The sequence below is a fragment of the Aquarana catesbeiana genome, linkage group LG02 (assembly GCF_042186555.1).
Source record: "Aquarana catesbeiana isolate 2022-GZ linkage group LG02, ASM4218655v1, whole genome shotgun sequence".
NCBI classification, from domain to species: domain Eukaryota; kingdom Metazoa; phylum Chordata; class Amphibia; order Anura; family Ranidae; genus Aquarana; species Aquarana catesbeiana.
In genome coordinates, this window is record NC_133325.1 from 178,611,949 (window position 1) to 178,634,666 (window position 22,718).

Below are 22,718 nucleotides of genomic sequence, written 5' to 3' on the forward strand. Positions count from 1 at the left end.
GTGGACAAAGGTGGGAGTGGGTACTAAAAATCTCTAAAATGTACACGGGTCGTGTCATGATGGAGAATTAGCAAAATCTGTCATTCTACAAATTAAAAACATTTTAGAGACACATTTCAGAATTGCTAATGAAAATATGAAGAAATACTTCTGAACTGACAGAAATAGATATATAAAAAACACAATAATTATGAATGTAAGCCACCAGACTGATGCAATGTATACCATTTTTTACTACATACCAAACTTTGTAAGTGTATATTGTAAAAATAGACTTTGTGTATTCTGTATATTGTCACTTCTGCATGAAGGGCAGCAGACATTTCAGTCTTATTCTTCCATACTTATCCATTACTGCTTTATATAGACATCCCTTTTCACACTTTACTTTAGTTACAATCAAGTCACATCTGTATTATAAGAAATGTGTTTTAGAAGAACATAAGTATTTCTACCACACACTGCCATTAGCATCAGGTTTAAACTAACATCTAACCAAAACAATCTGGTGTGGTCTTATATTTTGAGCTGCCCAGAGGGAGGAGACAGAATACAACGGAAGAGTTAACCACTATCTCTCTGACTCTACCCCTCCCGTTAGGGGGTGGTGTGTCTCTGTATAGGGGGATTAAACATGTCACAACCTCTGCCCCTTATAAATCCCCCCGCCACTCTATAAACAGGTTGGGGGGGAAGTATCCACAGCAGTTGGGAGTTTGGAGTAGTTACTCTGTCCGTGGCTTTTTTAGGTTTTTTGTAACGTCTAGTTTTTCTTTGTACATTTTCATTTTTTGTTAACCTGTTTTTACCTAAATTTGGATTATCTTAGGTTATCATCTCCTTCAGTATTGGGGGGGACTTTTATAAATATACCGGGGCATCTCCCACCCACAGTGTAAATCTCCATTTACTTACTGTTCTCTTCCTCTCTGTTATCAAACAAAGCACCCCATCATGTGGGAGTTCCGCTCATTCTCCTTTTGGAGAGCCGTTTTTGCTGAATTTTTTGGTACTATGTTCTATGTTTTCTTTGGCTTGGGTGCATCTTTGAAGTGGGCAGCTGGCCCGGCTAATATATTGGTTATTGCATTAGCATTTGGTCTTGTACTGGCCACTATGGTGCAATCTATCGGCCATGTCAGCGGTGCTCATATTAACCCAGCAGTCACTTTTGCCTTCCTTATCGGCTCACAGATGTCCCTGTTCCGTGCCATTTTCTACATTGCAGCACAACTGCTGGGAGCAGTAGCCGGAGCTGCCGTTCTGTATGGTGTCACTCCTGCAGCAATCCGTGGCAACCTGGCTCTTAACACGGTAAATACTCATCATAAAAAGCTGTGCTGTATTCTTGCAGTTTGTTCACTCTTCCTAGTGTTACATTACTTACCTGTTTGTCTAAATTTCCTGTCGTTAACGGAGGTTTTCTGCCTAAGGCCTCATTCACATTTACAGTGTCAAACCTGCGTTTATATGCGTTTAAAGCACACTTCTAAGAGCATATAAGTATAGGTAACGACTTCTCAATAATTTTATTCGAACTAGCCATTTAGCTGTGTTTAGGGTCATTCATTATAGCTGTATTTGGAGATAACAGAATTCTTTGCATCCATAGTCTGATTAGAAACTCTAAATGTAGCTATACTCGTGTAAAGGTTTCCAAACATGCTTTAAAGCAGGAATTTCTAAGTGAAGGAAAAAGTGATCTGGGAGCATAAAGGTTGCTTGTACTTCCCAGAGAACCAGTGTGCCAGTGTGGATGACACCTAAGACCACTGGAATATTGCGTTGCCATTGTCACTTAATTTAGACTTGACAGTGCAGGTACAGAAAGCAGAGAGTATTAGCCACTAAAAAATATTACTTTAACAGCTAAGAGTAAGAAAAAATACTGTCCTTTAGAACACTAGGCTCCATTTACAGGTATGTTGATAGATAGAAATGGAAGTAGCAGAGTAAAAAAATATATACGGATTCCTAATTAAGCCATTGTATACAGATATAATGTATATATCATAATAAAAGCCGACATTTGTAAATGGGTTAAGTACAAAATGACAAGAGTCAGAGGGTCATTTCATAGGTTTGAAAACTGAAAAATGACCTTCTGAATTTTGTCATTTTGTAGCTTAACGCATTTCACTTTTTTATTATCCTATTTACACTGTATAAAGTGTCTCTGTTCAAAATCTGTATATTCGATTGTTCTCTGCCACTTTAGCTTTTATCGGTTATAATACTTAAAGAACCCAGTGATCTGAAAGCTTGTGTTTTTTTTTGTTTTAATTTTTAGTTAGTTACTTTAACGATTCTGCCTTCTATATCAATGATAATTCCTGGCTTACATAGTACATCAGTTTGTTTGCCAACTTCACAGCAGGAACAATTTTGCAGTAATTTATAATCAGATAGCAGATAGCAGAGATGGTTGTAAGAACCAGACCTTAGACAATAGGTTGCAGTGCAGTGTGAGCAGCTAAAATCCCTTTAAAATGCAAAATCCTACAAATCATGCAGGTAAGTGAAACACTCCACAATATGCAAAAGTACCATAGTAATTAAAAAAATCCTGTTACATACATGACAAGAGTTTTACATAAAGAATACAGTATATACATACCTGAAAATGAAATTAAGAGATTTCTTTTGAACTTCACCCATTAGCACAAATACTTGTATGTATATATCTTCAGCTAGAAAATAAAACAAGACACTTGCCTCAATCATAATATAATAATAATTAATAATAATTTTAGTTTTAGATAGAAAAGAGAGGGATTAGAACACCTGTCAAGTCTTTATTGCTTTCTTTGTTCCGATTAGGGAACTTTACCCTCTATTTTCCCCCATGACGGTTATAACTGAAGTAAATGAAGATCCCAAGTTTTGTGTGGTCACAAGAACAGGAACTGAGGGGAAATCTTTCAGTTGGGGCACTAGTTCTGGCGACTACCAGGGATTTTCCTAACTTTAGATGGTGTTCCTCACCGTTCCTGTAGTGGCTATGGGATTGGGAGTGATGGGAAATATCCCCAATGGGACACAGATGGCAAGAAAAAGTCTGACTTGGGGTTATAACATTATACAATTTTCTTATTCAATTTCCATTAGATTTACCTTCAACTATGTAGTGCATGGGTGCTCAACCTGTGGCCCTCCAGCTGTTGCGGAACTACAAGTCCCATGAGGCATTGCAAGGCTGACATTAACAAGCATGACTCCCAAAGGCAGAGGCGTGGTGGGACTTGTAGTTCCGCATCAGCTGGAGGGCTAAGGGTTGAGCACCCATGATGTAGTGCAAGGACCTGTCTGATTGCATACAAATTGAGAGTGTTTAGGTCTGACCACATATTATATGGTTTTGGTAAATCTAACGGAAAATTGTACAAGAAAATTGTATAATGTATGGCCAGCCTTACTCTATTCAAAATGAAAGAAAAAATAATTGCTTTCAGTTCTACTTTAAATACAATATAACTGTATTTGCCCTTGTTGGCTTTCATATTGCACAGATGTAAATCATAAATCTGAAATTAAAATGTATACCAAAATCTGAGTTTTAAATGCATGGTTTGTTTTATGATATAGGGTTCAGTGTCACTGCTGGTTCTGTTTTAAAGGGACCCTGTTGATTTAAAAAAAAATTCAAGCAGCTGCAACCTGTAATAGAGGATGTAAACTTACGTCTCTCATGGGAGACATGTCCATTCTTTACTGTGCTGCAGAGCTAGCTATCCAACACTTTTTGGTATGTTGTATAGTGTGTCCACTGATGGGTGCCATGATATCCCTCTTTGGCCACTGAGTCCTTAGTGCTGTAGCAGCAGGCAGAAAAACATGGAGACACATTAACCATTACCCAGAAGTGATAGAAATGATGCCAATAGCTCTGCAAAAGAATGAACAACAGACAGGCCAAAGAGGTAAGTTATTCAACCTCTGCTATTACAGGTTGCAGCTGTTAGCATTTTTTTTTTTTTTTTTTTAAGAGAAGCGACATTGTTGCGTTAATTATCACCTTTTCCCTCTGGGATTCTGTGTGTAAATGCAGAGAATAAACATACTTTTTTTTAAAGAAAATAATAATGCTAAGGAGAGAGCTAGGTAAGCACCACAGGTTAACGGGTAAAGAAGTATGTTTAAATGTGGTAAAATGTATAAATACACAAAGAATTAAGGATGGGTCAATTGTCTTCTAGTTTCGTTTTGTAACAATTAAATAAAAAGTCCATAGGTTTTATTATTGGGAAAATATATTTGTGGCAATTTGCACATATTATATATGTTGTGCTATAAAGAAAACCAGCAGTGGCTGACGTATTCTGTAACTCTTTTGACGGTCAATGGGGGGGGGGGGGGGGGGGGGGTCTTAGTAAAATTGAGGCGCAGCACTGAAACTGTTGGTGCTTGCGCCTAGTTCATGCACCTGTAACGGACATTATTCCACCCAATTATTTACATTTAACTTTCGGCCAGGTAATCTCCCAGCCAATGGTTAAATGAGGCTGGCGATACTGTGCTGTGTGGGAAGCTGTCACACAAATGACAGCTTATTAGCATAGGCAGGGCCTACTTTTAGTACTGGCATACCTCTGTATGCCAGGTCTTAATTTCCTCCAGTTTCTTAATCAGCAAAGTGGTGGTAATTCTATAAAACTTTGTTGCTGCCATAGCAATAGATTCTTAAAGTGGCAGTAGTAAAAACTAACTGAGTTTACCGTATGTAACAGTAATATTACTGACACTGGAGCAAATGCTTGCCTGAATTAGGCACAGGTAGTTTTTAAGGGGACTACCACCAGAAATGTGGCATTAGAGCCATTTTGAATTCCTCTGAATATGTTTAGCCATTTAACATCATGTCACATGCTATCCTCTTCTTTTTCAAGAATTTCAAATGTCTCACTAGTTATGTTTCATATACAGTTAATAGATACTACCTGTGGATGCTCTAATACAAAGTTCAAAGCTTTTTCTGTAACACTCTGATGTAACAAGTGACAGTGCATCACACAAAATGTAAAGATACAGCACCAGTGAAAGGATTACTTAATTGTATTATTTTAAGTTATTAATGAGTGTTCGATAGCATTAAACTCAAAAGTAATGTCCTACTTATGAAAGCACATCTTTGTCCAATAACATAATATAATCAACTATTAGATATTTTGTTAGGTAGAAATTTGAATAGAAACAGCAAAAGAACATGTAATGAGCAAACATTCTAGTTTCAAGCAACAATTTCAAAAGCATTCAAAATTAATTGAAATGAACACTATAATCCTTTTAAGTCGCACTTAGCTTATATTCAAAACATGTCAAACATTTTTTTTGCAGAATGCAGATCTTTTGCAGTTCAGTGGAGTCAGGACTGCTCAATGTCAAACCAAAACCTTTTAGTCAAACATAATTAGTTTTCACCATCTATTGGTGGTTAATTCTCTGTAACTCAATTTTATCCTGAGAAGGTTACAAGGTTAAACATGCAATAAACAATATGTATTTGTGGTTTAGAAAAAGTGTCTTATTATTCATGGACTTAAAATGCTTTTAGAGTCTCTGATCTTACTGCCTTCTTTACAGCTCCATCCTGGTGTGAGTCTTGGCCAGGCAACAACAATAGAGATTTTCCTCACCCTCCAATTTGTGCTCTGTATCTTTGCCACGTACGATGAAAGGAGGAATGGGCGCTTGGGTTCTGTGTCTTTGGCCATTGGATTTTCTCTCACTTTGGGACACCTCTTTGGGGTACGTAAGAAGTGTAACAAGATTCTAAGACTTCTATCCCTCCTACCACTGATTGTCTGGATACACACACACATATATATATATATATATATATATATATATATATATATATATATATATACACATACTAAAATAACATAGATATGGAAGGAATGTTATTGGTCCAAGGAATTACCAAAAAAATAGGTGCTGGTCACTATAACTGTAAAAGAAAAGAGAATGCCAGATAATTAATGTATATATGTGTACCATGAGTGACCTTAGCAACAGTACCCAAAGTATAGTATTTGCTCTGTATGAATCACTTTTAAGGCTATATCATGAATAAGCATAGGAAACAAAAACATACAGAGGACCTATTATATGCAAACTGTTCCTAAGAACATCTAAAGAAGGGCCAAGGACTAGTCACCGGTATAGGCTTACTATAGCTGATCCTTTCCCCAGGACCAACTTATCATGTCTTGATCTGCTGTGTCCTGATATGGTAGTGGCCATCATGGTAAAGAAGCAGGACATTGCTTTTTGTCAGACCTTCAGGCCAGGTTGTAGTTAAAATCTACACTTCTGTCCAGTAGAGATTCACCAATTTGATAGTTAAATAATAGTCAAATGGCTATTTCATGCAAAGAAATAATGATTTCATGACATAGAATGTATTAATTCTATCATAATAAGTATGAAATAGTGATGGAGTGATGTATTTATAAAGAAGTGGTGCACTGAAATGTGTGTGTAAATTTTCTCCTAAGCCATTTTTAAGAAATGTACTAGAATTGATGACCGTGAAAACAGAAGACAGACAGACCTATTAAAAATAATTATGTCCCCCTCTGTCATAGACCTGTACGAACCATGGAAAACGTTTTGTTCTCAAAGTCTAAATTTGCAAAGGCCGAGAAATTCCTCTGGTGAATCAAATAATCAAACATTTGTTAGGACAGAAAATGTTATAAAAGATCAAAAGTTCACAAAAAATGGTGAATACAGCTAATCAATCTTTTAGAAATAAACATGTCACGAGCAAGGACTGCATAAATATTCATTAAGGATCTGCAGTAATCGAGTCAAACTAATATAAAATTTAAAAAAAAGTAACTTCTGGCTTAGATGGATGGGTATGATTGGAAAGTTTATTAATAGTTTACAGCCAATCTAAGCCTTTAGTTGATCATTGGATGACCATGAATCAAAATAAAAGAGCTAACTAATCTTTGGTTGTTAAATATGTTGCTTTGTACTGGTGAGTTTTTATTGTCTAGTGTCTAGTCAATATATACTGTTCTTAAATGATTGAAATAAACTATTAGCTATATCTGTAAATCATACAACAGTATTTTTATCTGCTCACATGTAAACTCGTCTTATGTCTCTTTAGTTGTATTACACTGGTGCCAGTATGAACCCTGCCAGATCATTTGCTCCAGCAGTACTCACCAGAAATTTCACCAATCATTGGGTAAGAAACTAAACTAAATAGTCTTGTGTGTTTATATTTGTTGATTAGAGGTCACAAATACATGTTCAGTTGCTGACAGATAGATAGATGGATAGAACTAAACTATATTTAAAGCCAAAGCTTTTTTAAAGCCAAACTCAAGCTTGGGAAAAAGAAATGCAACCCCCAGCAGTTCTTAAAAATAGGAAATAGCTTTGACTGTTATACTAATCCCTATGTCTTCCACTGCTCCCACCCACTCACCTATCCAGCACCCCTCCTCTTTAGGGGTTGAATGACACCCAGAATCATGCAACCCACTTCCCGTGAGCCTAGGGCATTATGGTTCTGCCCCACAGGCACGGCTCTCTGCAGCATTCAGAATTCATCTACCGCCAGAGGAAGAGGAGGGTGAAGAGGACCTGTGACATTACTAGATCTGACTGAAGACATTTATAAAAAGGTAAGTATAATGAAAGGGGGAAGGGAATCCTGAGCCCAGAGTTGGGCTTTGACTTTTTGATAACATAGGGATTGTGTTAGTTTTTTTCTTTTGTGGTATCTGTGTCCCAGTTGGAAAGCTGTTTCTTTACTTCCTTTATTCAGACAAAATAGTGAGAGATTCCTCTGATGGAAGGAAGTAGTCACTAAAACAACAACAACAAAATGCTGCCTATTTACCTGTCCCCGGTCACCAGGATAAAAAGAGACAGCAGTAAAATCAAAATTAAAGAAATAGTCAGCACTCCTTATACTCTAGGTATTGAAAACTGAGGTGTTGGTTTTATATATATTTGCAAATCTAAATAAAGGCCACAAGACTCGTCGTGTGTAGTGTGGTGTCTAATCTAAAGCTGGCCATGCACTAAGGGCTCGTTTACACTTGCTTCAAAACATGGCATTGGACACACTTTTTTAAAGCACTCAATGCCAAACAAAGCCCCTGTCACTAAACAAAATGGTTACCTCAAAGTCTTGTTCACATGTTGTGTTTGCTTTGCTTTGCTTGCTTAAAAAAATGATACCCTATGTCGCTTTCTTGGTGCTTCAAAGCTTCCACAGAAGTCTATGACAACGCTCGTTTACAGCGCCTAAAGTTTTTGAGGGGCTTTCATTCAGCATTAGCTTCGCTTTGTTCTGGAGATATTGAAGGTATGAGATATCTGCACTGGGAAACCAACAAGCAAACTGGAACGATGTCATCAGCAGTCACTTACAGTTCATGTGTATATATTCTAGAAGTGTCTGGTGAAGACATCACATCTGGTGTGCAGTGCGGAGCAGCAGGAAGGTGAGCAGGCTCCGGACTGGAGCAGAGCAACTAGCAGACAGCACACGTGGTGTGCAACATGGGAACGCTATAGCAGAAGGTGAAAGGGACCGTAGAGAGAGGACTGAGTGGCACAGGTGGTGAGCAGTGTGGGAGAAATATAGTGGGAGGCAAGCGAGGACCGGAAAGAGAGGAGGATCAGCAAACCAGAGGATCAGCTGAGCTGGGGGTTACTATTGAGTGGGGGGTCAAATATCTAGCAATCTTGCCAGAAATGTAGTGTCCTTGTCACTTTCTATAAGCTGAACTAAAAGCAAAATCTTATTTTGCCTCAACATCCCACATTTAATGAAGATGAACAAAGGCAGACATGTCTATTACAAACAAAAGAACATTTCCCATCACACTTACCAGCTAGCCTGCAAAAAGAAAACAAAGCCCTGTCTAACAGTTCATGTAAAAGACAGAGGGTTTAGTTGCACACATTTGGAAATATATGTGAAAGCCACAGTGCCTCATCCAGGCTCCTCTATATACTGTGATCCTAACTCTATAGTTTAGAGTCTCTGAGTTGGAGCACGTATATCAATAGTTAACCACTTGAGCCCCGGACCATTATGCTGCCTAAGGACCAGAGGTCTTTTTCCAATTTGGCACTGCGTCGCTTTAACTGCTAATTTCGCGGTCATGCAATGCTGTACCCAAACGAAATTTGCGTCCTTTTCTTCCCACAAATAGAGCTTTCTTTTGATGGTATTTGATCACCTCTGCAGTTTTTATTTTTTGCGCTATAAATGGAAAAAGACCGAAAATTTTGAAAAAAAATGATATTTTCAACTTTTTGTTATAAAAAAAATCCAATAAACCAAATTTTAGTCATACATTTAGGCCAAAATGTATTCGGCCACATGTCTTTGGTAAAAAAAATGTCAATATGCGTATATTTATTGGTTTGCGCAAAAGTTATAGCGTCTACAAACTAGGGTACATTTTCTGTAATTTACACAGCTTTTAGTTTATGACTGCCTATGTCATTTCTTGAGGTGCTAAAATGGCAGGGCAGTACAAACCCCCCCCCCAAATGACCCCATTTTGGAAAGTAGACACCCCAAGGAAATTGCTGAGAGGCATGTTGAACCCATTGAATATTTATTTTTTTTGTCCCAAGTGATTGAATAATGACAAAAAAAAAAAAAAAATATTTACAAAAAGTTGTCACTAAATGATATATTGCTCACACAGGCCATGGGCATATGTGGAATTGCACCCCAAAATACATTTAGCTGCTTCTCCTGAGTATGGGAATACCACATGTGTGGGACTTTTTGGGAGCCTAGCCGCGTTTCTAAGGATTTCTAAGGGTGTAAATTTTTGATTTCACTCTTCACTGCCTATCACAGTTTCGGAGGCCATGGAATGCCCAGGTGGCACAAAACCCCCCCAAATGTCCCCATTTTGGAAAGTAGACACCCCAAGCTATTTGCTGAGAGGCATATTGAGTCCATGGAATATTTTATATTTTGACACAAGTTGCGGGAAAGTGACACTTTTTTTTTTTTTTTTTGCACAAAGTTGTCACTAAATGATATATTGCTCACACAGGCCATGGGCATATGTGGAATTGCACCCCAAAATACATTTAGCTGCTTCTCCTGAGTATGGGGATACCACATGTGTGGGACTTTTTGGGAGCCTAGCCGCGTACGGGGCCCCGAAATCCAATCACCGACTTCAGGATTTCTAAGGGTGAAAATTTTTGATTTCACTCTTCACTGCCTATCACAGTTTCGGAGGCCATGGAATGCCCAGGTGGCACAAAACCCCCCCAAATGACCCCATTTTGGAAAGTAGACACCCCAAGCTATTTGCTGAGAGGCATGGTGAGTATTTTGCAGCTCTCATTTGTTTTTGAAAATTAAGAAAGACAAGAAAAAAAAAAATTGTTTTTCTTTTTTCAATTTTCAAAACTTTGTGACAAAAAGTGAGGTCTGCAAAATACTCACTATACCTCTCAGCAAATAGCTTTGGGTGTCTACTTTCCAAAATGGGGTCATTTGGGGGGGTTTTGTGCCACCTGGGCTTTCCATGGCCTCCGAAACTGTGATAGGCAGTGAAGAGTGAAATCAAAAATTCACGCCCTTAGAATGCCTGAAGGCGGTGCTTGGTTTTCGGGGTCCCGTACGCGGCTAGGCTCCCAAAAAGTCTCACACATGTGGTATCCCCGTACTCAGGAGAAGCAGCAGAATGTATTTTTGGGTGTAATTTCACATATTCCCATGGCATGTTTGAGCAATATATAATTTAGTGACAACTTTGTGCAAAAAAAAAAAAAAAAAAATTTGTCTCTTTCCCGCAACTTGTGTCGCAATATAAAATATTCCATGGACTCGACATGCCTCTCAGCAAATAGCTTGGGGTGTCTACTTTCCAAAATGGGGTCATTTGGGGGGGTTTTGAACTGTCCTGGCATTTTATGCACAACATTTAGAAGCTTATGTCACACACCACCCACTCTTCTAACCACTTGAAGACAAAGCCCTTTCTGACACTCATTGTTTACATGAAAAAGTTATTTTTTTTTTGCAAAAAAATTACTTTGAACCCCCAAACATTATATATTTTTTTTAAAGCAAATGCCCTACAGATTAAAATGGTGGGTGTTTCATTTTTTTTTTTCACACAGTATTTGCGCAGCGATTTTTCAAACGCATTTTTTGGGGAAAAAACGCACTTTTTTAAATTTGAATGCACTAAAACACACTATATTGCCCAAATGTTTGATGAAATAAAAAAGATGATCTTAGGCCGAGTACATGGATACCAAACATGACATGCTTTAAAATTGCGCACAAACGTGCAGTGGCAACAAAATAAATACATTTTTAAAAGCCTTTAAAAGCCTTTACAGGTTACCACTTTAGATTTACAGAGGAGGTCTACTGCAAAAATTACTGCCCTCGATCTGACCTTCGCGGCGATACCTCACATGCATGGTGCAATTGCTGTTTACGTTTGACGACAGACCGCCGCTTGCGTTCGCCTTAGCACGAGAGCAGGGGGCGACAGGGGTGCTTTTTTTTTTTTTTTTTTTTTTTTTTTCTTTATTATTTTTTTGCTTTTTTATCTTATTTTTAAACTGTTCCTTTCATTTTTTTTTTTTAATCATTTTTATTGTTATCTCGGGGAATGTAAATATCCCCTATGATAGCAATAGGTAGTGACAGGTACTCTTTTTTTTAAATTAATTGGGGTCTATTAGACCCTAGATCTCTCCTCTGCCCTCAAAGCATCTGACCACACCAAGATCGGTGTGATAAAATGCTTCCCCAATTTCCCAATGGCGCTATTTACATCCGGCGAAATCTAAGTCATAAAATGCTCGTAGCTTCCGGTTTCTTAGGCCATAGAGATGTTTGGAGCCACTCTGGTCTCTGATCAGCTCTATGGTCAGCTGGCTGAATCACCGGCTGCATTCTCAGGTTCCCTGTTGAGACAGGAGAGCCAGAGAAAAACACGGAAGATGGTGGGGGGGGGGCATTCCCTCCCACGGCTTGTAAAAGCAGTCTAGAGGCTAATTAGCCGCTAGGATTGCTTTTACATGAAAGCCGAGCGCTGGCTGAAAAGAATGATACCAAGATGATACCTAAACCTGCAGGCATCATTCTGGTATAACCATTCAAAGTCGTGAATGGCGTACCTGAAGACAAAAAAATGGTTAACAATAAAGCACAGTAAACGGTAAAGTATAAAAAATTGCATACCTGAAAAGCAAACATGATAAAACATAATAACAATAAAACATTGCAGAATAGAATACAGTAAAAAAGAGCAGAACAATAGAGAGAGAGAATAGAGAGAGAGAGAACAATGAAACGACAACAATTTGTTATTGTAATAATTTTTTTATTTTATATATTTTTTTTTTTTTTTTTTACACTTTTTTTGTAACTAACTTTTATAACAGTAACCGGTTCCAGGTTCGGGTCTCTCAAAATGCGATGGCATCTTGGGAGACCCTGTGAAAGTGTGCCTAGTCTGTGCAATGCTGTACCCTATGCTAATACTCAACTAGTGTATGGTAGCGTTCAAAACATTCACCAATCCAAAGACCAGGATTGTCAGGACAGGAGGGACAATAATAGCGGGTGTCACGCCTATATCCGCGCTTGCTGCAGACACAACATCTTTTTTGGGGGGGTTCGTTGGGTAGGGGTACTCGGGAGGACATAAAGAAAATGCCTCTCATGCAGCCGACTGCATTTGGTTGGGGATGTGAATGGGGGAAGTACGGGCGCTGCAGAAGCGGTGGGTTCCCAATTAGGATTGGCGAATGCAGCAGGAAGGGCATTATGGGCACGACGGGCCTGTGTTTGTCTTCTTCTTGGTGGCAGCGGGACACTACTTGTGCTTGCCACCTCACCAGCTGGAACTGCACTTATGGGACTCACCACGTCACCAAGTGTTACTGCAGTGCTGGTTTGACTACGACCGGGGTGTACTAGGCCGCTGGTGCTTGCCAGTTCAATAAAAAGCTACCAAAAAAACTGTTAGTGATCGCAGGGATCAGGCCTGACTCTGCGAACGCTGCAGTTATGCGTTAAGTGTTTTGTAAGTGACAGTGATCGATCGATACTGCACTTGGGTGGGCTGGGCCGGGCGGAGGGGCAAAATGCAGGTGCTAGCAGGTATCTGGGCTGATCCCGCTAACACTGCGTTTTTGGGAACCCTAAACTGCTGGGGACGCTAGTATAGATCTGATCGGACCAGATATTGATCCGTTCAGATACTATACCACTAAGGGAGCTGTACGGTGCGTGCGTGGGTGTTAGCGCTACTGGCGCTAACCTGATGCTGCCTGGGGCTGGTGCTTGCCAGTTCACCAAAATGCTACCAAAAAAACTGTTAGCGATCGCAGGGATCAGGCCTGACTCTGCGAACGCTGCAGTTATGCGTTTAGTGTTTTGTAAGTGACAGTGATCGATCGATACTGCACTTGGGTGGGCTGGGCGGAGGGGCAAAACGCAGGTGCTAGCAGGTATCTGGGCTGATCCCGCTAACACTGCGTTTTTGGGAACCCTAAACTGCTGGGGACGCTAGTATAGATCTGATCGGATCAGATATTGATCCGATCAGATACTATACCACTAAGGGAGGCGTATGCTGCGTGCGTGGGTGTTAGCAGTACTGGCGCTAATCTGACGCTGCCTGGGGCGACGCATATCACCGGCGGGCGATCAGGGGGCTAAACCTTTATTCGGTAATAAACGGCGGGTGCCCTGACACTATAAAAAATAAACAAACTAACCAGCGTCACCCGTAACAGTTATACGGTGATCAGTGGTGAAAGGGTTAACTAGGGGGCTAATACTAACTGTCCCAACACTGTAACTGTCACAAACTGACACCAATGCAGTAATCAGAAAAAAAAAAAAAACTGCTGCTGTCAGTTTGTGACAGGGGGGGGGGTGATTGGGGGGGGAATCGGGGTGTTTTGTGTGCCTGGCATGTTCTACTGTGTGTGTGTAGTGTTGTGCACTCACATACCTGTCTTCTCTCCTCGGGCCGGAACGGAAATTACCGAGCCGAGGAGAGATGACATCATTTCCTTTGCTGCTGTTTAGCATACAGCAGCAAAGGAATGATTCGATTGGCCGGCGGTGATCGCGAGGGGGGGCCACGAACGGATGGCCTCCCCCTCACCTCCGATTGCCGTGGGACAAAAGACGACCGCCTCGGGCACCGGGGGGGGGGATGTCCGATAGGACCCCCACCCGCGGAAGGCAAATCACGTACATGTATGTGATTTTGCCTGTCCGTGCCACCTTGCCGACGTACATCGGCGTGAGGCGGTCATCAAGTGGTTAAATTAAGGGCAGGTTTGCCTGGAGGGAGCCCACACCTCCTTGGACACCTAGCAAAAGCACAATGGCAGCTGAAAGCAACAAGTGTGTCCCTACGCACAATTCAGCTGACAAGCTGTGCACCACTCCAATCTATAACTAGCCTTTACAGTACAGCTTACAATCAGAAAATTGGACAAAATATACAGCTTTCAAAGTGATCGGATATTAATCGAATCCTTAGTACACAGCTTTCGAGAGCCAATCATGACAGTACATGCTAAATTATTTGAAAGGACAAACACAATTTTTTTCTCGTACGATACCAGAATGAACGATTTTTGTTTAACCAGTATGGTATTCGAAAAGACCAAGACCATGCTCGGAGACTAAAGAGTACATTACAATACAATACAATACAATACATTTCATCACTTCCAAAGTTGTATTCTGTCATACGAGAACTTTTGTAACTTAAGTAACCTCTTCATTTTCGATACATGCACAAAAAAAAGGACGATCATTTGTCCGATATTCTCATCATGTGTCTGAGGCTTAAGGTGCACATGGAAAGGGCTATGTACATTACAAGCAAAAGAAATTTTCCCAGCATACTTACCAGCTAGCTTGTAAAAAAACAAATTAGCCCTGTTTGAAGTCTAGCCTGGGTAACAATAATGGCTTCCTCCATAGATACAGTGAATGGGTGAGTATAGCCATCCAGGGGAAAAAAATGTGTTATTCACAGTATTACCAGATGAAAATACAAGGAGAAGGGGAAAAAGGACTAATGTAGCCTCATCTAAGAACTGGTAAGCTGCAATATATTTAAAGTTGTTTTCTTTCCTTAATGCATTCTCTGTACCACACTACTTATCCTACACATCCCCATCCCTAAACACTTACCTGACTCCTCTCACCAGTCCAGTGCTGTCCCAGCTGCAGGACCGTTCCTCTCGCTTCCTGGTCTCACAGGAGACACTGAGAGCAGCAGAAGCCATAGGCCCCTGCTGCTGACAGTAAAACTCCTGTGAGGAAGGAGCGGGGGCGTGCCTGCATGGTGCTGCCTGTGCCTATGGATGCAGACAGCCAAGCTCAGGAGCACATGTGCACAAGTGCTCCCTTAGCAGCCAACTTGCCAAGGAGCCACCCAGAAGGGGAAGGAGCAGACAGCACTAGCGGGGGACTGCAAAGTATAATCTCTTTTTTCTTTCAATTAAAAAAAAAAAAACCTTTAGTATCACTTTCAATTTTGTTTTTGGGTTTAGATACGCTTGAACATGTTCATGCAATTTCAAAAGTTGTTTGCACTCTTTGTATATATTCAGCTTTCACTAAAAGAATAACTAGTAATCCACCATGAAGGTACTTGTTCCTGCTGTTGCTGTGTCCTGCATTTTCACCTGGTCACATGTGCCCCTGGTTATGCAGTCAGGAAACAAGGGCACATTTGACAAAAAGCATCAGCTTTGATGTGCAACTGATGCTGAAGCAAGTGTTTAAAGACAGGAAGTAGCTGAACAAGGTGGGATCAGCACTCAGCTGCAAAAAAATAAAAGCAGTATTTTATAAGAAAAATAGCATTTGCTTATTCACAGTGCTTTAGCAAACTAAAAATGCATTCATTTAGGTTTTAGTTCTACTTTAACCACTTCAATACCAGGCACTTACACCCCCTTCCTGCCCAGGCCAATTTTCCGCTTTCAGCGCTGTCACACTTTGAATGACAATTGCATGGTCATGCTACACTGTACCCAAACAATTTTTTGTTCCCACAATTAGAGCTTTCTTTTGGTGGTATTTGATCACTGCTGGAGTTTTTATTTTTTGCGCAACAAATAAAAAAAGACCGAAAATTTGGGGAAAAAAAAGGTTTTCTTTGAATCTGTTATAAAATTTTATAAATGAGTACATTTTCTCCTTCACTGATGGGCACTGATAAGGCGGCACTGATAGGTGGCTCTAATGGGAACTGAAAGGCTGTACTGATGGGTACTTATGGGTGGTACCAATAGGTGCAAAAAGCAAATCCTGGATGCCCGCACACCGATAAGGGATCTTTATTGTAAATAAAATCCAGTACAGTCAGTTCATTTAGGCAAATGCAGGGATGAATTCTGATGCGTTTCACAGCGGGTGTTGGTGCTTAATTAAGCACCAACACCCGGAGTGAAACGCGTCAGCCATTCTTCATTTTTGCTCCTTGATTTAATGCAGAGTCTGCACCTGAGTGTTTCCACAGGGCATGTGTATTGAGAGGACTTGGGTTTAGAGCGGCAATTATCTTCCTACTATTGGCACCGATAGGTGGCATGGATGGGCACTGATAGGTGGCACTGATAAACACTGATAGATGGCACTGATGGGCATCACTGATAAGGAGACATCTGGCAGGCATTAGTAATAGGTACTGAATGGCATCATTTGTGGGCACTGATTGGCATATTTTGGGCACTGTGTGGCATCCCTGGTGGCCATGGGTGGCATACCTGGTCATCCATCCCTGGTGGTCCTGGTGGCATACCAGGTAGTCCAGTGTGGGCATCCGTGGGGGGGCTGTGCTGATAATCAGCGCAGACCCCCCGTCATGAGAGCTGCTGATCGGCTCTACTCTACTCGCGTCTGTCAGACGTGAGTAAGGAAAAGCCATTGCATGGCTTTTGCTGTTTACACTGTGATCAGCCGTGATTGGACACGGCTGATCATGTGTTAAAGAGCCTCCGTCAGAGGCTCTTTACCGAGATCGGAGTAGCGGTGTGTCAGACTCACGCGCCGCACCACCGATCGCTGCACACCGGCAGTTATCCTGAAAGGAGTCATATGAAGTCCAGTCAGGATAACAGAACCACCGCTCGGCCGTCATTTTGCTATAGGCTGGGCGGGAATGGGTTAATGTTGCAAATAAAGGTAAGTAATTAAAGTGTATGCAAAAGTGTTTATTGTAGCCTGTGTCCTTGCTAGCTACATTCAACACTCTATTTGTCCTGGTGACCATTGTTACCGAGACAGAAAATAAAGTGAAATTGTACATTTTAGAGTTGTCATCCAGTAATACACTGTCTCACCCTGGTCTGCAGATGCTCAGTTGCTCTCCATTTTTAGACACTGCCGGGTTTGAAGAGGCTGATCTGCTGACAGCCTTAAAGCAGAATTAAACCCTCCTATACTTTACAGCTAAGGCAGCTCCTTCTGTTTAATCAGCAACTGCCATTGTGCTGCACATGTGATCAGTTATGACACCAGTCATTTAGAGCCCTTTCACACTGAGGGCGGTGCGGGTTCCGGTGGTAAAACGGCGCTATTTTTAGCGCTGCTTTACCATCGTTTTAGCGGTGGTATTCAGCCGCTAGCGGGGCGGTTTTACCCCCCTGCTAGTGGCCGAGAAAGTGTTAAAACCACCGCAAAGCGCTGCTGCAGCGGCGCTTTGCCAGCGGTATAGCCGCGCTGCCCCATTCATTTCAGTGGGCAGGAGCAGTATACACACGGCTCCTTCACCGCTCCAATGATGCTGCTAAAAGGACTTTTTTTCCTGTCCTGCCTGCACACCGCTCCAGTGTGAAAGCCCTCGGGCTTTCAATCTGGAGTGTAAAGAGCGGCTCTTTCAGAGTGCTTGCTGTAGTGCCTGCAAAGCGCCCCAGTGTGAAAAGGGTCTTAATGGTCTGACAGTTTGGTTGAGGACACAAGCAAATGTGACAGTTAACAATCCCAACATTCCAGGAATGTAATTGTTTTTTGAAACCTTTAATTCAATAGGTTTAGTTCTGTTTTATGATTTATTGCTGGGGCTCTGGGCTTCAGAAAAATGACAGCCTCTGGCAAGAACAACCAAGAGCAAGGCTGGAGGCAATTTATAGAATGCACTAATTTTGGCAGCATATATATTATTGTGGAATGTATGTTCCTTGCTCAAGAACTTGATTTTTTTTTCATGTTGTTATGGGTGCAGTTCAGCTTTAAGAACAAGAAAGTGTGCTAATATTCTTCCAATGTAAGTCGTTTATCTGGATGATAATGGTTTTTTCTTATCAAAGTTGGAGCTGTATTTCATAAGCAAATGCTCCAGTGTTTGATATTTAGAAAATGTTCACAATTAAAAAAAAAAAATGTTAGTGGACCTTTAGTACTAAACAAAAGAATAAAGTTCATCCATATAAAAAGAGAGTGTTATTCAATAAAATGCTGGAAAAAATATGAATGGTAACAGCATAACGAGTGTGATGCCTAATGAAATTCCTAATTCACATTTGTTTTACCTTATTTCAATTATTTCCCAAATATGCAGGTATATTGGGTTGGCCCTATCATCGGTGGAGCACTCGGAGGTCTTGTTTATGACTTCATCCTATTTCCAAGAATGAGAGGGCTGTCAGAGAGACTTTCAATCCTTAAAGGAGCTCGACCTGCGGAGCCTGAAGGCCAGCAGGAAGCAACGGGAGAGCCTATAGAACTGAAAACACAATCTCTATAAATAAAACCTCTGCACAATTACATAGTGACACACAAGCATTCACGCACGCACACAATTTTGGCCTAGTTAGCGTAATATCCGTCATGGAAAGTGTGTTGGGGGGTTGGGTTATACTTTGAAAAATGTTTCTTTTCTTACCAGGCTGTGGGTATTGTGTTGAAATAGAGGCAAAAGGAGTGGTTAATGTGCTTGACTTTCTCATCAAAGTTGGGATGGGGTCGTTTGAAGGGGTCAAACAACTCAGGGGTAAAATATATTTATATCACACAGAAAGGTATTTACAGTTCATACAAGAGGGATTCATCCTCCCTGCCACAAAAAAGTGTAGCACTGAAGTTGAAACCAGATGGTAATACAGCTCCTAAGTGCCTTATTAACATGTCAGCTTTAAGCATTTAATTAGATGTAAAAGGTCCCCATCAAACTTCCCATCCACCCTCCTAACTGTGCCTCTAATGCTGCTGTACATCTCAGACACATTATTTTCTTTATACTGCGTTTTACTTTTTGCTGGTTTAAGGAAATGTTTTCTTTTTTGTGTTTTTAGAAGGTGGAGGAGAATAATGGGCCAATGAACTCTATTAAAATATTCTGTAGGCATCTCGTAACAGGAAAGGCCTTTCCCCCATTAACTTATACTTACGAAATCCCTTTGTGTGATAATGTTTGCCCCATAATCTTTAACATAAAGACTTCCATTTTTATGCTGCTCAGGGTTAGTCATCCACCCTGTACATATTTTCCTTCCAACATGTAAGGGACAAATGGGGTTAACAACCCTTGATATAATTGAATGGCAGCTCCTTATTTTTAAAAAGGCTTGTATTGACATTTCATGTGAAACATCTACCCTTTATTAAATGTTTTAAAAAAAAAAATCTATAACTGGAAAAAACATGTCAACTGTCTTGGATTTCTCAGATCCAGTATATCTCTCTTTATCAAGTTATCTATTTTAAAGCTGCTTTCTTCTTTCTTATACTGGTAATTAGTTAGGAACAAATTATATTTTAGTATGGAGAATGCAGCTTGGCCGATTTGTTCTATAAATAATGACATGTTTCTTTAACTTGATTAATGTAGCTAATATTATTTGGTTTGATCATAAATGCAATTGAAACTTGGGGTAAGTAGGTGTGTCTCTTAAAACTGAATTTCAATTGAGGTATATTATTATTTATTACTAAGCTGCATTGTGTTTAGGTCTGATCACATTGTTAATTAACTTAGCCCAGAATTCTACTTTGTGTTACATATTTCCTCAGAATCAGCACCCGCACAACATAGATCTATGTGACATATATGTTTAGTGAATGTGAGGTAACACAAAAATCATACTTCTGTTCTAAATAAATAAATTATATATATATATATATATATATATATATATATATATATATATATATATATATATATATATACACATACACACACACACACATATTCCAGGGTGCACGTCAGTGAATAGGAACCTTACAGAAATATTGAGATCTGGCACGGAGTGAAACGTTTTTACATATTTCAGTCCCAAAGTGGTTATCTGATGATATCAACCACAATATACACAAAATTGGGCAGTTTTGAGTCAGAATCAGTGAAAATCTGCTGTATCTGGCAAATGCAATAGAAACGTGTTGCATTGTAACAGGATAATGAATACCGTTTTTTTATTCATATCACCTACTTCATGTTCATGTTAAACCCCTTTTGGGCTTTTAAGGCTGCAACATGTTTGAATAGTACCCTTTGTTAATATAGGCATAACCACGGAAGCCAGTATAGATAGCAGTACACTTATTACATTATATCTAATGATGCTGCGCTGACCAGCACTGTATGAGGTTTACAATCAATGTGCCTTTGCTAAACTGCATACAGATCTACATGGCATAAATGCTAAAAATATTAGATAGATTTCTGAAAAGAAGTATTCAGAAGATTTTATAGAAACGATTTACATGAGCAATAAAGTATCAATTAACATGGCCATGATAACATAGACGGGGCAATACTGATATCAGTGTTCATCCTGTTTTTGAACAAAATGGCTCTAGTGGAAAGTTTTAGGTTAATATGGGTATAAAGCTGGGGTACCATATAATATGTGCTACTAAACTGTAACTGCTGCACCTCACTGCTCTGAGCTAAAGCCAGGGTCAAGTTGCATATATGGATGAGGCAATGTAGCGCTTGTATGTATGGGGCTTGGGTGGGTGACAAACATCTGATCCGTAAGCGAGTTGAAAGTAAATGTGCCTCTTCTACTTTTGGCACAATAGAAATATTATGAAATACTAAATTCAATTAAGAAGGAAGATACTGTGTGGAGACCAAAGGCTACATTCTATGGCTTCTATGCCAAGGAATCCTACAAGTAAATTCAGTATTTATTTGTATGTATGTGTGGCACTGGTAATGGTTGCAATGCCAAATGGAGCAGGCCTGATTTGTCTGCAAATTTTGAGATTTGCAAAGCATGCAGTGCATTCTCAAGCACAATACCCTGGTATTTTCACTGCTTTGCCGTGGACAAATTTAGTACAACAAATCTTAATTTATATTAGTTTGCTCAGCATATCTTTCAAGTTCTGTCTAGTCTCTGCCTTTAGGAGCTTTTCAAATATCAATGGCAAAGGGAGTAAAAGAACAAAACGTGACGAAATATGTTTATTTTTAAGTAAATAATGATATATTCAAACACCAGGAATCATAGGTACAATTATGCCATCATAATTATCTGCATAAATAATTTACTTAATTATAATTTAAATTCAAGATAAAATGCGATGTTTACAAATTTTAATATGTATATAAGTATAGTTAATTTTTGCATTCTTTCACTGTCAGTGTGGTCATTTGTTCACAAATGATGTATGATAAATAACTTGTGGAATCTCATTAAAGTTGGTTTTGACTACCTTAATTTAAGTATTATATTAATAAACTATGTAAACACAGTAATTGCATAATTCAGTGAAGATAAAAGACAATTTCTGCATAAGAGTCTCTAATGGCCATTTTAGCCTACTATTAGTATAGGTATTACATGTACATGAGTCATATTACCTTTCATCTCTCTGGACATAATATATAAATATGTAAATATGAAATTCATATGTATATATGAGTGTGTATAAATAAATATACGCACACATACATACAGATATACATGTTTATTTTATCTGAAATTATGGGTTTTAACACAGGTCAGAGGGAGTTTTCATTTTATAGTTAAGTTATAATATTATATCTTTGGAACCTCCATCAATAAACATCTAAATATTGAAAAACTGATTGGTGGTGATCTCTGGATAATATTCAGTATATGTTTGTCATCTGAGACAGGAAGGATGAGAAGGCGGTAAAACTGCAATAAAATGTTAAATACAGACACCAAGGGGTTGTAACTACAAACCTGTTCACTCAGTCTACAAATATTTGCTTGTAGCGCCAAAAGTCAGATCTCTGGCATGCCTGCAGCAAGTCTCCCTCCACTATTCAGGAGGGAATGGTGCATTGCACTGAGGAATGCAGCCAGAATTGAATGCAGAGGTGGAAACAGCTATTTGCATAATGAGGGTCCAATAGACCTAAGAACAATATAACTGGCATACAACGCAGGGCTAGCAAGGAGCACAGGATATCAGTAAACTGACATTTCTGGCAGGATCATTTTTTTTTTTTGCACTTATTTAACAGAAATACTTTGAACAGTATATTTAAGCAACCAGAAGGGAGGACATAAGAGAAGTTCATTGCTAGAGTGTACATACACTTCACTTAACATATAGGAAGTTTAAACATTTAATCAAGACAGCAATACAGATTACTTGATCAATATATGACAGTGCCTCCAGCATAAAATAAACTAGTAAATATAAACCACGCTGGCTTGATTAACTTCCTGAGTCTGTTTAACTCTATGTAGAGATTATTGTAGCACAATAAAATTATCAG

The 22,718-nt window shown here is 39.6% G+C and overlaps 1 protein-coding gene across 1 annotated transcript; it reads left to right on the forward strand.

Moving 5' to 3' along the window:
• The first annotated feature begins 666 nt into the window (after window positions 1-666).
• On the forward strand, window positions 667-20,106 carry LOC141127453 (lens fiber major intrinsic protein). Its single transcript, XM_073613927.1, has 4 exons — window positions 667-1,314; window positions 5,581-5,745; window positions 7,124-7,204; window positions 18,576-20,106. The coding sequence occupies exons 1-4, from the start codon at window positions 955-957 to the stop codon at window positions 18,759-18,761; spliced, it is 792 nt and encodes a 263-aa protein (XP_073470028.1). The 5' UTR covers window positions 667-954; the 3' UTR covers window positions 18,762-20,106.
• The last annotated feature ends 2,612 nt before the right edge of the window (window positions 20,107-22,718 follow it).